Source organism: Olea europaea, unplaced genomic scaffold (genome assembly GCF_002742605.1).
Source record: "Olea europaea var. sylvestris unplaced genomic scaffold, O_europaea_v1 scaffold859, whole genome shotgun sequence".
In the NCBI taxonomy this organism is placed as follows: Eukaryota; Viridiplantae; Streptophyta; class Magnoliopsida; order Lamiales; family Oleaceae; genus Olea; species Olea europaea.
Window position 1 is genome coordinate 50,341 of NW_019267042.1, and position 14,012 is coordinate 64,352.

The 14,012-nt window shown below is 34.4% G+C and overlaps 1 protein-coding gene across 1 annotated transcript; it reads left to right on the forward strand.

Annotated features, from left to right (window-relative positions):
* Positions 1-4,712: 4,712 nt before the first annotated feature.
* On the forward strand, positions 4,713-6,012 carry LOC111391951 (ethylene-responsive transcription factor CRF4-like). Its single transcript, XM_023017235.1, has one exon. It carries the CDS (start codon positions 4,913-4,915, stop codon positions 5,975-5,977), a length of 1,065 nt encoding a protein of 354 aa, XP_022873003.1. The 5' UTR covers positions 4,713-4,912; the 3' UTR covers positions 5,978-6,012.
* Positions 6,013-14,012: the final 8,000 nt, after the last annotated feature.

Here is a 14,012-nt window from a genome sequence, read left to right on the forward strand (position 1 = left end):
ATGCATTTGGTAATATATTTCACGAAAATATCTGGAAAGACATATGACATGTGTAACTATAATTAAATAGATATGTTGCTATAATTTGAACTAATGGATTTACGCTTGACATTCTGCCATACTTTAAACGTTATAGTTTGTGAAATTTTTCTGCTAGCCTTGAAAAATATGATGTTTCTGTACAATGTCCATCTTGGGAACTTGTGAGTGACTATTTTCTTTTATGTGAGATTGCAATATCTCTTATGATATGGAAGTGAACATTCCTATAAATGGAATAAATTTATACAATGGATGTATAGATGTTTGTAATATAAGTTGTTATTCCTTCACTTTGGTCAAGATAAATTGGATATTGTTAAAACCAACTCAAGTCCAATAATGAATGAATGGAAATAAGGAAATTATTCCAAACCATTGGACATATAAGGATGCCAATTATTTAATGAAAGTATATGAACTTTCATGATGATTCCTTTGATTGGAATATGATAATGGCACGGAAAATTAGTTGGTTAAAATTTCATATCTTATTGAAATTATACTAACTTTAACTATGATGATAGCCTCAATTAATTTGATAAAATTAAGTGAGATGATTTAAGTGGATATTATTATTTAGTAATGAGAATTAAGCCACTTAATTATTTGAAATTGTAGAAAATTGTGTAGAATATTATGAAATATTTTACGATCAATTTAGATGAATATGTGCGTCCTTTCATATGAAAAATCATGACTTTTGATAAAATTGTTTTCCAATAGGTGTGTCTCTTCATAAAGATTAATCCAAAAGGTGTATCCTTTTATAGAATTGTGTCTTTTGAGAACACAACTTTTCAATTGATGGTTAAAATAAAATTATCATGTGAAATGTCACAAATGTGATAAGTTGCATATGTTTGAAGAAGTTGCAATGCTTAGCCCTCTTTATTGTTGAATTTGACTTCAATTATGAAACCAATGAAGTTGGTATATGTTTTGAAAGTATTGTTGGTACATATGATGGCCTTGATTTAATTTGGATGATCAAAATTAATTAGATTGTAGTACGTTATATGCAAGTTGACGATCACTACTTTGAAAGTACATAGACTTTCACAAAGCACTCGATATGGATATTATGAATTGAACTATGAAAGAGTTGATGAACTCTAAGTTCAAGTATAACCTAAGAATATGGGGGGTTAAACTTAATGCTTGTGAACTTGAAATGGAAAGTTCAAAACTTGTGGATGCAATATTACTAGATTACATATGTATTCCTAATTAAGAAATTGTGGTGGTAACTCAGTTTAACAGTTGCATTTGTTTCTATCTTATAATCACAGAATGATATCTAAGAAAGTGGAAAGATAGAAAACCCTTATACTAATTATAAAGATGATATATACTAAATCTAAAGTAAATGAAATGTGTTATAAAGCCGATTATGGCGTTTGTTTAGACATGCAAAAACAATTGGAATATATAAAGAATATTCATAAAGTTCAAATGCATGGTAATGTTTCAATGATGATATTGAATACCCATGATTCTAAAATCCACTAGTAAAAGTGATTAACTAGTGTAGTATTTGATAGAAATCCTTCATTCGTGTTTGGAAATTAATAAAGTTTTAGATAAAACTAACGAGACATATAGCTTCATGAGAGGATTTCTTGGTGGCGACAATTTATATCTATTAAATGAATCGATCATTGGCTAGCAATATTTGAAAAGATACTAAATCACATGTAATTGTAGGTCTAGACGTATAAGTCATAGACATAATACCATTAAGAAGATGATCTCAGTAGTGTAAACTCGTGGTACTTTTAAGAGATTTACCGAGAGATTAAGTATACTGCATATCGAAAAGAATGAAATTGAAGCCTACTACGTTAGAATCCTTGTAATGGTAACCCTACTTTGTTGACTGGAGATCCCAAGATCTTGGTTCAAAGGGACAACTAAGTTATGAGAATTTCATGAAGCACTAAGGAAAATAATTTCCTAACGCATTCCTATGATATTAAAGTGCTTTTTCCAGATGTGCAAGAGGTTAAGATAATCTTTTAATGATTCTTATATCTTGATTAAGTCAAGTGGAATATGGCAGAATACTCTTAATAGGAGGTCACCTATGTGAGTGTGAAGTGGGGCCGCTTCAATTAGAATTATTGAAGGCTTTAAATTCGCTAAACACTCGTACAACCAAGAAGGGTTCAAGCCCAAATGAATCAAGTCATGAGAACTATGAACAGTTTAGGGAAGACATTGTGTGAGTATCGTTCTCTTAGCTTACACTAAAGGCTGAGTGGTTCAAGACATCACGTTCACTAATTAGCCAAGTAAGTCCGATGATATTTCATTAAGGAAGGTTCAAGGCCAGAAGCTACCATCCTTAATGCAAAATTTTTTCGCTCTCTATACTAGTGTCTGCATAGATATTTGCATTAATTTTCATTTATGTGGGGAATTATTGGAATTTTGCTGAAAATTTTATATTATTTGGTGAATGGAAAATTAAGTCAAATTTAAATTACTTAAATAAGTGAATTATTGAAAAAGTGCATAGAATATTATGAAATATTTTAGAAATTATTTGGCTGAAAAATGTGTCTTTCTATATGAAAGATTAGAGGTGGGCGTGAGAGAACTGAACCGAACCAAAATTTTCGGGTATCTAGTAAATGGAACCGTCGGGTCCAAATATAATTATGGAACCGTTCGGGTTCGATTCCGTTCGATTGCATTCCGTTCCGTACTATAATTAAATTTTTTAACATTTATAACAACATTATATAAATACAACTAATGACATATTCAATAGTTTTGGGATGTCAGACACTAATAGATTACCTTGGTCAAATGATCGCTATGGTCAAAGTTTCGGTCGACGGAGGTTACGGCTTCGATCGAAGGTCACGGCGTCGACCGGCGATTGTATAGGTTTTGGAATGTCAAGGAGCCTGTGAAAGTGAGTACGAGAGTCGAGACAGCGTTATGCACTTTAGTTGTTATTTAGTGGGTTGGACTTGTTGGGCTAAGAAATGAAATAATAACATGGGTAATTGGGCAAAAAATTTTAAAAAAATAGAAATGAAACAAATTATTGGGCAAAAAATTTGAATTTAGAATTTGTTAATTTGTTTAGAAAAAAATTAAAATTGAAATAGTTTGATTTATTCAATATAAAATAATGAAAAAGATTCGATTTTTATTCGGTTCTTCGATTTTTCGGTTCTTGATCTAGAACCGAAAATCGAACCGTACCCGTCGATTTTTAATTTAGATACCCATTCGGGTATTTAATTTGACAAGAATCGTCGGGTTCGGTTCGGGAGATTTGCCCAACCCTATGAAAGATTATGACTTTTGGCATTATCATTTTCGAAGAGACGTGTCTCTTTAAATATAAAGATTAATTCCAATAGTTATGTCCCATCCATAGGTTGTGTCCTTTGAGATAAACATTTTCAACATCTATATATTGACCCCATATGTTTGAATTTAATCATTTAGGAATTTCCATTCATTCCGTAATATTCATTTCATGTCAAGTTACTTAAAATACGTTGTAGAAATGATTATATCTTTCATCAAAGTCATGTTTATGAAAGAAAAGGAATTCCGTTCGAGTTCGCTGGTCGAAGTCATTTGGAGTACTCCTATGACTCGACGTGGTCGTTGTATCTTCGGAAATGATTGCTGGAAAACAATTAGCACCAATGTGGGACAAATTCATCTTAAGGACCAAGTGTCAAACACTTGCCTCGATAAAAAATTTATCACTTGCATATTTCTTCCTTCATTTTCTGATTTCTCTTAATTATGATTTGATTTCAGAAATCATTATTTACATGTTTGTTCTGCGAGATTTGATTCAAAGAATAACTTGCTTTCGTTCAAGAATCGAAAGAGATGAATCTATATTCATGCATTTGGATTCGGTAACTATTATTGTTTTACTTCTCAAATTCTATTTCGGTAAGTCGAAATTACGTTTTGATTTCACGCAAATAAGAGGTAAACTTTTTGTGAATATAATATGCACATAATCGGTGTATTTCCCAACGGGACCAAACTCAGAAGTAGGGCCCACATAAGCTATGTGTCTTTATCTCACGTATGCAGCAAGCAGTGTCGTCTGTAGCGGATGCCGAAATCTTTTAGAGTCCAACTTTCCGATGCCCACAATTGACGACAGAAATATCTTCGAATCTATCCCGTCTGAGTCACATTATTGTAAAAATGAGAATAAAAAATATAGCCATTATGAGCCTCACATAAGAGATAAAAAGTCAAATATGGTAACTTAATATAATGGATAACGATCATATTTTTCATTCTAATGAGAAAATAATGAGGTTCAAACAAGTTCAAGATTTATATTTGAATGTTAATAGTGAAAAAGAGCCCCGTTTGGCCCACATTTTCATTTTTTTTTTTCCTCTTATTTTCAGCCATACAATCTTTCATCAAATAATATTACATGTAAATAAAAAAATTTATTTTTTTAACCACATATTTTTCAAAAAAATACTATTTCAACCTTTAAAATTTGATAAGAATGAGCCAAACGGGGTGTTTTTAAATTTAATTAAAATAATAAATTGAGCGCGTGTTTTACCAAATTTGGAGTTCATTTAAAACAGCATTTTCAGTGTTAGACGTCAGTCTCCACTGCAAATTGAATACACTGCCAGACTGCCAGTGCCATTCTCTCTGGTTGCAAATCCCACTTATTTTCTTTCCTTTTCCTTTTTCTGCTATTGATTCACTTACCTTTTTTAAACCAGCAAATCCCTTTAAGTAACGCACTGCCATTTCATCTTTTCAGGCATCTTTTGAATCCCATTTTCTCTCACTAGAATCCCATCTTTTAAGTTTGCTATTCTTGTTCAGATGCGTAAATATCTCGACAGCCATGGATTTATGGCCTATTAAATACTCCGAGAATCGACAAGTCACCAAGAAACTTGTTAAACCCTTAAAACAGCAGCCCAAAAAAATCAATGAAGAACAGAATTTTAATGGTCCTAGAATCGTTAGAATATCGGTGACTGATCCTTATGCAACAGATTCTTCCAGTGATGAAGAGGACGAGCTTTTCCGGAGGCGACGAGTCAAGAAGCACGTCAATGAAATCGAAATAGAAACGGCTAGTAAAAGCCAAGCCAACGCCATAATTAGTAGCAGTACTAATTGCAAGAAGAGTCTTCAACTCAAGCAGAAGCCGATGAAGGTAATCGCGAAGGCTACTGGTGGCGTCAGGAAGTTCCGGGGTGTTCGGCAGCGGCCATGGGGCAAATGGGCGGCGGAAATTAGAGATCCGTCTCAAAAAGTTAGGCTTTGGTTGGGCACCTATGATACGGCGGAGGAAGCTGCAATGGTATATGACAACGCCGCCATTAAACTCCGTGGACCGGATGCTTTGACTAATTTCAGCCATCCTCCGGCAGAGGAGAAGCTGGAAATTAATGTGACATCAGTTTCCGGTTACGAGTCCGTTTATGAGTCACGCAATCTTTGTTCTCCGACATCTGTTCTCCAGTTCAGAAATAGTCAACAGTCAAGTGAAGGCCGGTCCGAACCGGTTCAGGAACTGTGCATACTGACCGAACCTTGTTCATCGGTTGATGGACCGGTCTCCGAAACTGGGGCGGGTAATGACTCGGTTCAGGAAATTGAAGAGTGCAAAGGGGACTCTAATGGGGTGCCAAATTATTTAAATGACTATTTGCCAATGGATATTCCATTCTTAGAAGATTTCTTCAATTTCCAATCTCAAGAACAGACATTATTTGATGGATATCCACCAGCATTTGCCAATGATTCTGGTGAATTTGGGATGTCATTTGATGACTTTCCAGCTTTGGATCACAGTTCGGAAATGGAAAATTTTGAAGAATTCAACGACTCGTTTGAAGATCTTGCCCATCCAGGACTAGAAGTTGATAACTACTTTCTTGACGAAATGATAAAAAATTGAGTTCTATATCCAATTTTGTTAGCGTTTAATTTTGGATTTTTTATTTTTTTTTATTTTTTTATTTTTTTATTTTTATTATGTAAACTGTATCAGGGATCTTTATTTATATGTTCTCCATTAAAGTGAGGAGACCGAGTGAAATTTTGTCTAGTTTCTCTCATATATAAAGTTTGGCATTTTAAAGTATGTAGTGTCTCTTTTTGACTGATTGTGAAATTTCATTTTTCTTTTTCGATAAATAACCTTTTGTTTTCACATTTAGCCAATGCTTGGTCACCATTTTTTTTTTAAGGAAAAGTGTTTTAAGAGAATATGTGGTTAAAAAGTATAGGAAAATTTTAGATTTACATGTAGAATATTTTATCATGTGAATTTGATTGAAAATGATCTCGTAAAATAAAAGTTTGAAAAGAATGGAAATCAAATAGGGGATTAATGGAGTTTTTGTAGAAAAGAATGAAATTTGTGAGTTTTTTTTAATAATAATAATACATCCGTAGATATTGTTTAGTTTATAAGATGCACCTATTTTTGCTATGCTATTTTAACCTTGGACCAATATACTCAATTTTCACTTATAATGCATTGGTGATATGATTTATTTAAATATGTTATTCCACATCTATCGGTCATAATCAAAACTTGTTGAAATTGATCAACTTTTTCGATCTAAAGTACATCTTGCAAGAATAAATTATTCGTATAATTTTTTGATAACAACAAGAAACCATGCAAAGATTTTGCCAGAGTGACCATCAAACACAAAGAAAAAGGCAATCGAATGCAAGATCCAAATGTCAAACAATCACTTACTCGAAACGTTGCATCATGATAGAAAAATCTCATAAAGTAGTTCATGTAAAGAAGTTCAAGATTTCATTGGCTAATGCTAGTGGATATTCATTGCAAACCCAGTTTGAAATTATAAGTTTATGAAATCTTGAACTTTTTTCCCTTTATGGATTCGGTACAACACTGTATTTGAACATTAAGGGGCTGTTTGGGCTAGATTTTTTCATCCAAAAAATTGATTTTTTAATCGTTATTTTACTATTACAGCCGTCATATTTGACTTCTTCTCTCACAGGTGGACCCCACTTTTTTTCTAACGGTCAAAAAATCAATTCTCAAAATCACTCCCAAATAGGCTATAAACTTTTGTATGTGATGTCGTGCCGAAAGCAATGCCTAAGAAAAACAATAATTCAGTGCGTTATGGACTTTGGTATTTATGGTTGAGATGGTACAAAGAATGGCTAACATTAATTAATTTGGACATAAAATTATTTTGTTTGCTGTCTGCGTTTATCATGACATGCAGACTTTCATGGTATAACAGATGCAATATCCCTAGGTTTAAAAATCTAGTCGGAAACCAACTGTATAGTATCAAGTTAAAATTTGGGGGTACCACGAATCGTTCCTCGATTCGACTTGGACGATAATCACTGGTAACGACAAATTAATCGTATGATAGTGAATTTGTTTTTGAGAAAGATGATCATATTGTTTTCGAATTTTATTTGTCGAGAGATGGTCATATATATATGAAGTTATTTCTTTTAATTGCAAAGAGCAGGACATTGCGCTAGAGCAATGTACGAGTTATTTAGAAGTTTTGTTGTTGATAGATATAACTGTTGGAATTATTTTGGCAAAATTGCATTATTTGTTTCACTCCAAGAGAATCTATTTATAAAGAGCATCTTTAAATTTAGGATGTGTTTTTATTTATTTATTTATTTTTTTGTTAACTCCAACATGTTCTCTTTTTTGACTCCTTAATTTATTTTTTCAAATGAGCATTTATTGATTTCTCTTCATCTATTATTTAACATAATTTTTTTATATGTTAATAGTTAATCAATTCAAATGTAATTTGAATAATTTAAATTATAGAGTATTCGAAATTTGAAACTTCTTGAATGCAATCATTGTAAGAATAAAAAGTGAGTTAGAATCTCGAAATTTAAAGAGTCAAATTCACTCTCTTTTAAAAACTTAAAATAGAGTCTTTTAGAGCTTATTTTTAAGCATTGACTTTCTAAAATACAGAGAATTTTGTGCTTAGAGTCTCTTAGAAATACTTTACGTATTGATACTTCTCTTTTTGTTTTAATTGTATAATCTCTCATACATGATACAAATTGTCCATTGTTTGGTTAAATCCTCATATGATCCACACATCTAGTATTGTCAAGTTAGATTTTGCTTCCTAACTCCTAAGTTGTGATGGTATCTCAAAATTGAAGTAAAAAATGTTTCTATGAGACTTACACAACTATTTATCGAAGATTTGTATAGTTTTATGGTTCATATTTTTGTTAAATTCTCACATAATTCTCACATGTCCAATAATATGATGTCTCAAATTTGAAGTGAGACATGTTTTCTTGAAAATCACGTGACAATTTATTCAAAATTTAAAGAGATTGCCCGGTCGACTACATTGTAATAACAATTTGAGGACCAACTTACTCCTTGTAAATATTTGGGGTTAGAGACCAATTATGCAACATATTGGTGAAGAACTTGATTTTTCTATTTAGCATAAATTCAACATAAACTATGGAGTAAAACTATTCCGTAACGAGAGGAACCCTGGCGCAAGGGCTGACTTGCATTTCTCTCGAACAAATGCATGTGTATTAGAGATAAGCAATCATGACAATATCCCATTAATTATGGTTTAAATGAGATTATAATAATAGAATTTGTACGGTTAAAAGGCCATAGAGAAGCTCAAAACAGTTAAATCCAATTATTTTGTCTGAAATCTTTTGCATTGTTGCTAAAATTCTTTAGAAAAATCGAAGGGTTTGACCATTCATTGCACAAATCTCTTTTTAATAATTATAATGGATTTGCCTAAGATTTAGATATATTGGAAGCCAGACCATCTTGCATTTTAATTATTTTCCAAGAACGGAAAGGAAAGAAATTATGCGCCGTAGTCTAAGACTCTAAGAGTGTATGGGCATGTTTGTTATGGAAAATTAGATAGCGCTAAACATAATTATGGAAATAAAAAATCTTGAAATCTTATTTAATAATTTTTTCATTTATATCTAATTTTGTGTACCAAAAAGAGTTCATCTATATCTTCAATAATTAAGGGCATGTTTTGATGTAAATTTATTTCTAATAGATGTATTTTAGAGAATGAGTGATTAAATAGTATGGAAAAAATATGAATTTACGTGCAAAATTATTTTATTGATAGTTAAAAATGAGTTATAAGGTTTTTATACCAAACATGGACTAAATCTATAGTAAAAGAACAATCCCTCAAGTTTAAAATTGCATTTTGACAATGTGTTTTCTTGTATATTTAATACACGTGTTAGCACAATGAATTAAAAGTAATAAAACAGAACATTCAACAAATATTTTTTTTTTTCCAAAAAGCATGTTGGTCCCATTGCAGTGTATTTTCGAGGAGATTGAGATCTTTTATGATAAGCGTCTTCCACAGGCATCAACTTGGCCAAGATATTCGCCCCCAGGGCACATCTCCAAGTGGTAAAAGGGGAGGGTGGAGAAATCCAGCTTTGCTTGAAGCTGCTGCGTCAAGGGGTCGAATCCTGAAATATGGATTTGGCTCTTGAGTAAGTGCAAGTGTACAAGCAGCCTTCCACCCTATACCCTTGGAGGCATAACTTGTGATTTACCTCCCTCACGATACTCCAGAGAGGGGTGGTGGGGGACCCTTAAGGTTAGGATTTAACCTTTTAACTTGGCCAAGATATTCAATAAGTCCGAGATACTTGTATATCTGATAGATTTGACAGCTTTAGAACAGATATGCTTAGTCAACTTTTTGATTTGTGGACTTATGAAAGCCATAGGCCTAGGGTGGTTGCTTTTCATCCTTTGGCCAAATGGGCAAAGGCTCACAACTGGGAATAGCTGAGCTTGACCACTCGGTTGTTATGATGATGTCACATGTAAAGTATCTAAAGGACATCACCTCTTCTATGTTGATATAAAAGCTCACACTTATTGTCTTCTAAAAGTAATGGTATTCTTGTAATGTGAACTGGGAGATCTTAAATTTGACACCCGTATTTTTTGTCCATTGTATCTCTCCCACACTCCAAATACATTCTTCACGCCCTAACATCAGTGTTAGAGTGTCTGTGATCATTGTACCCACCGAAGCTACATTCATGTTTAGTCTAACACGTTGGCCAAGTTTGAAGGTAATATACAGAAATGGGAGTTGAGTAGGAATTTATATGCAGGAGGATTTGGAGGTCAACAGAATGGAGCCAACTGTGAGAAATTACACTTTAACCACGAACATATCTCATGAGTAAAAGTTACCGCAAAACTCACCTTATTTCCCTAAGAAAAAAGTTCTCTTCTTAAAGAAAGAACAAAATGAAGCTTCGAAGAAATCAACACAAAAATGATTTTCAACTTTGGATCTTTGTTCTTCGGAAAGGAAAGAGGCACAATTTTCAACCTTGAGTCTTTGATTATTGAGAGAGAAAAAAAGCAAAATCTGGCGGTGTTTTAATCTTTGAGGAAAATGAGACAATATTTGGAGAAAAGGAACACTTTAATCTAAAAATTTAGTGGAAACCAAGAAAATTATGAAGACCTGGACTGTCAGAGAAACTCTAAATCACTAGCTGCGTCAACGAAGAGGTGGAAGAGTTGCTACCCGCCTCACCAAAGAAATGGCTAACATGGTAGCCAACATAACGAACATACAGCTCCTCCACCAGATGCAGGAGCAAGTGGGCATGTGGATGGCCCCAAACTTAACCCACTTCACCAACGATATGAACAATTATGAAGACGTCTCAAATTTAGAGGCTCTCTTCGCGCTTAAGGAAGAATGAACATTAAAAATCTATTCTAGATGGATGTTCAAAAAGAATTCAACTATCTAAAACTAGTTGCTAGAAATGATTAAAAAGGAGATCATAATTGAGAAAATGATTGGAACTCTACAATTAACAAGGTGGTAAGCATCCGTAACCGAGGACCAACATAACCAGCAGTAGCACCTGAACGCCTACCCTACTTCATATCAGATACAGGCTGTCCCAGAACTAAATACGCTTCCACGTCCATTTTTTTTTTATGAGATGGGGCCCAGTGGATATGGGTACCAGAGGTGGAGCCAAGCTAGACAACATACTATGATGCTAGAAATAACAAGCCCAAACATCCTCAGAATCAAGGTTTTTCGGCCAACTACTAACTATAGGCTCCATTGGACCTATGACCACCATACCAATGATAATCCAGAAGTGGCAAGCACCATCGATAATCTGGTCAACCAGAGAGGGCACCAGAATGTATAAACCTCGAGGACTCAGGAAAACAGATACTGATTCAACGAGAGCCGGAGATCAGCAATCTTCGAGGCCTTACAATCTACTTCAACGCGAGATGGGCCACCCTTGTAGGTTTGATCCACCTAGACAATGAAAAGGCGCATGATGTACATCGACCCAAAAATGGGCAAAGGCAAAGAATGGACACCCAAGAGGCATTAATCACGACCCCATCAAGGGAGATATACATTATTTTTAGGAGACATTATGTTGGTTGCAAAACTAAGAACTTCTAGATGATTACTCTAGAGAGGCAAGAGATTTAGATATGACCATTTTATGATCAACGATCGACCCTAAAAGTCCAAGAGGATGGATCCCATCATCTTGTCGGAGGAAGACACGGGAGTATAAACTATCCTCATTTTGATTCCTTAGTTGTGAGAGTTGTTATAGCTCGTAATACAATGCAACGTATATTGATGGTAACTGTTGGATATTGGTTAAATAAATCAAGAATTGAAAATCGATTAAAGTGACTTCGTATCGATTTCGGCCAAATACTCAAAAGCTCGACTCAATCCGTTTAGGCAAAATTGTTTGCCACTTCGCCGCTTCGGGGCGCACAAACGGGGATCGACCTGCCCGGTCAGGTCGCGGGGGGCTCGGGGGCAACGCCCCCGAAAGAGAATTTTGATTTCTCTGCATGTATTGAAGGGTATATTTGGCATTTCAAAAACCAATATCGGATGAATGAGAAATTACGAAAAAGGACGAAAATCATGTCAAAATATTTGACCATCCGGCCGCACGGTTGTTCGGTGAATAGACACCTTTTCATAAAGGTGCATTGTTTGGAAAGGGTGCATGGTTTGGCCTCAACCATTTCGTCCACACCCTTTCATGGTCTATAAATAGGACCCTTTGGGTGTCCTATTCCACACAATTTGATATGCAAAACATCTCTCATCCTCTCTTCTATCCAAAATCATTTCATTTATTTTGATTTTCCTTCATTTCATCCTTGGAGTACATAAGCCTAAATTTGGTTCGTTGTACTTGTGTTTTGGAGTGCTACAAACACAAGTGTAGCCGTTGTATCTTGGGAGTCGATTGCCGAAATCCGTAGGCACCGTTGCGGGACAAATTCGACTTAAGGACAAAGAGTCCAACTTTTGCCTCGGCTTTGTCCCTACTTTCTTCTTCTTCTTGTTTGTGTTTTCTTTGCCGTTACTCTCTCCAATTTTCGGCACGGATTTACATACCATCATTATACTTATTTTGGCGTCACTATTCACAAAATTCCTCCAACAGTAACGAGAGCTCAATCAATATTATATTCAGAGCCACCTTTACGCATGTGGATCACTCATTGACCCCAACCTTGAATATGCTATTCGGATTTATTAGAGATAGCTATTCACGAAATAATGATTTCGAATTATATCATCAAGTGTATGGTTCGCAACAAGTAATATAGTGGAAAATAGAGTCTGAATGTCGTCCCACAGTGATTATCTAACTCAGCCTTCACTGAAATCGAATTCGCAAACGTGATTTGTAGTAACTTATATTAACCTCAACTTAACCTAATATGCAACTATGTATGAGTCAAGTGAACTAGAATGCAAAATGTACATTTGAATGCAAGTTTGATGTAATCAATAAATATGAAGCGTGCTAGGATCACAAATTCCCAAACAATGCTCACATTTAACCGTAGTTTCACAAATTGACAGCACTTCCAATTTTTGAAGAATCAATGCTCCTAAATCTATCCAATGGTCTCTCTCGAGTAAAGTTAAATCTTTTCTCATTTATCACCAGCTTATATCTGTATGACGGGTGCAAATATACTAGAATGCATGAGGTTTTGTTAGCACTTAAAGATTTAAGCAAGGTATAGCGGTATATCTCTATCGCTTATTGGACCCTGTGATGATTTATACTTTATCGAACTCATTCTCCTTCTCTTGAATGCATGAAATAAGTCACCGCACTCACACAATTGCGTGCACATAATTATGGAAGCAATTAATTATATATAAATCATTCAAAATTCAAGAGTATGTTTTGATGCCAAAATTGCAAAACTAGAAATTAAAAAGTTACACCATAAGGTTTATTGATTTCCTAATACATGAAAATCTATCCTAGCATGGAGAAAATAACAAAATACACAAAAACTTTAAGAAACGATATCACCGATGTGAGAATTGGCGTGTAATCCCATTGATATTCGCATTTCTCTTTGTTATTGTGGTGCAAAATCTCCTCCAATAGGTGTTATTTTTTCTTCCAAGGCGTTCTCTCTAGAATATGATAGCTGTTAGGTTCTTATACCACATCCCGATTAGGTTTGCATAAGAGTTTGCACACAAAGGAGAAACTGAATATCGTGCCCCAGAAAAAATCAATGCGGCGACATGGTTCAAACCATGTCATCCTTTGGATTCTCTGATTAGCACCATGCGACTGCATGGTAGTCCCTTTTGTCCCAAGAGCGATAATTAAGCCCACGATCCCCAATTTCTTGCGTCATGACCTCTTTTCTCCATTGATCTTCTCCCAATACTTTAAATTTTCAGCAAGTTGGTCCTTGATCTTTCAACATCTTCATTTGTGCCTTCGATTCTTGTTTTGGCTATTTCATTATCTTTGTAGTACAAACAAGTGTCATATTGACTTCTTTTGAAGCTCAATTTCAAAGCAAAAGCATCAAACCTTTTGTACCATTATCTAGG

Excerpts from the sequence above, each read along its gene's own strand:
- LOC111391951 (XM_023017235.1), top strand. The coding sequence starts at position 4,913 with ATGGATTTATGGCCTATTAAATACTCCGAGAATCGACAAGTCACCAAG.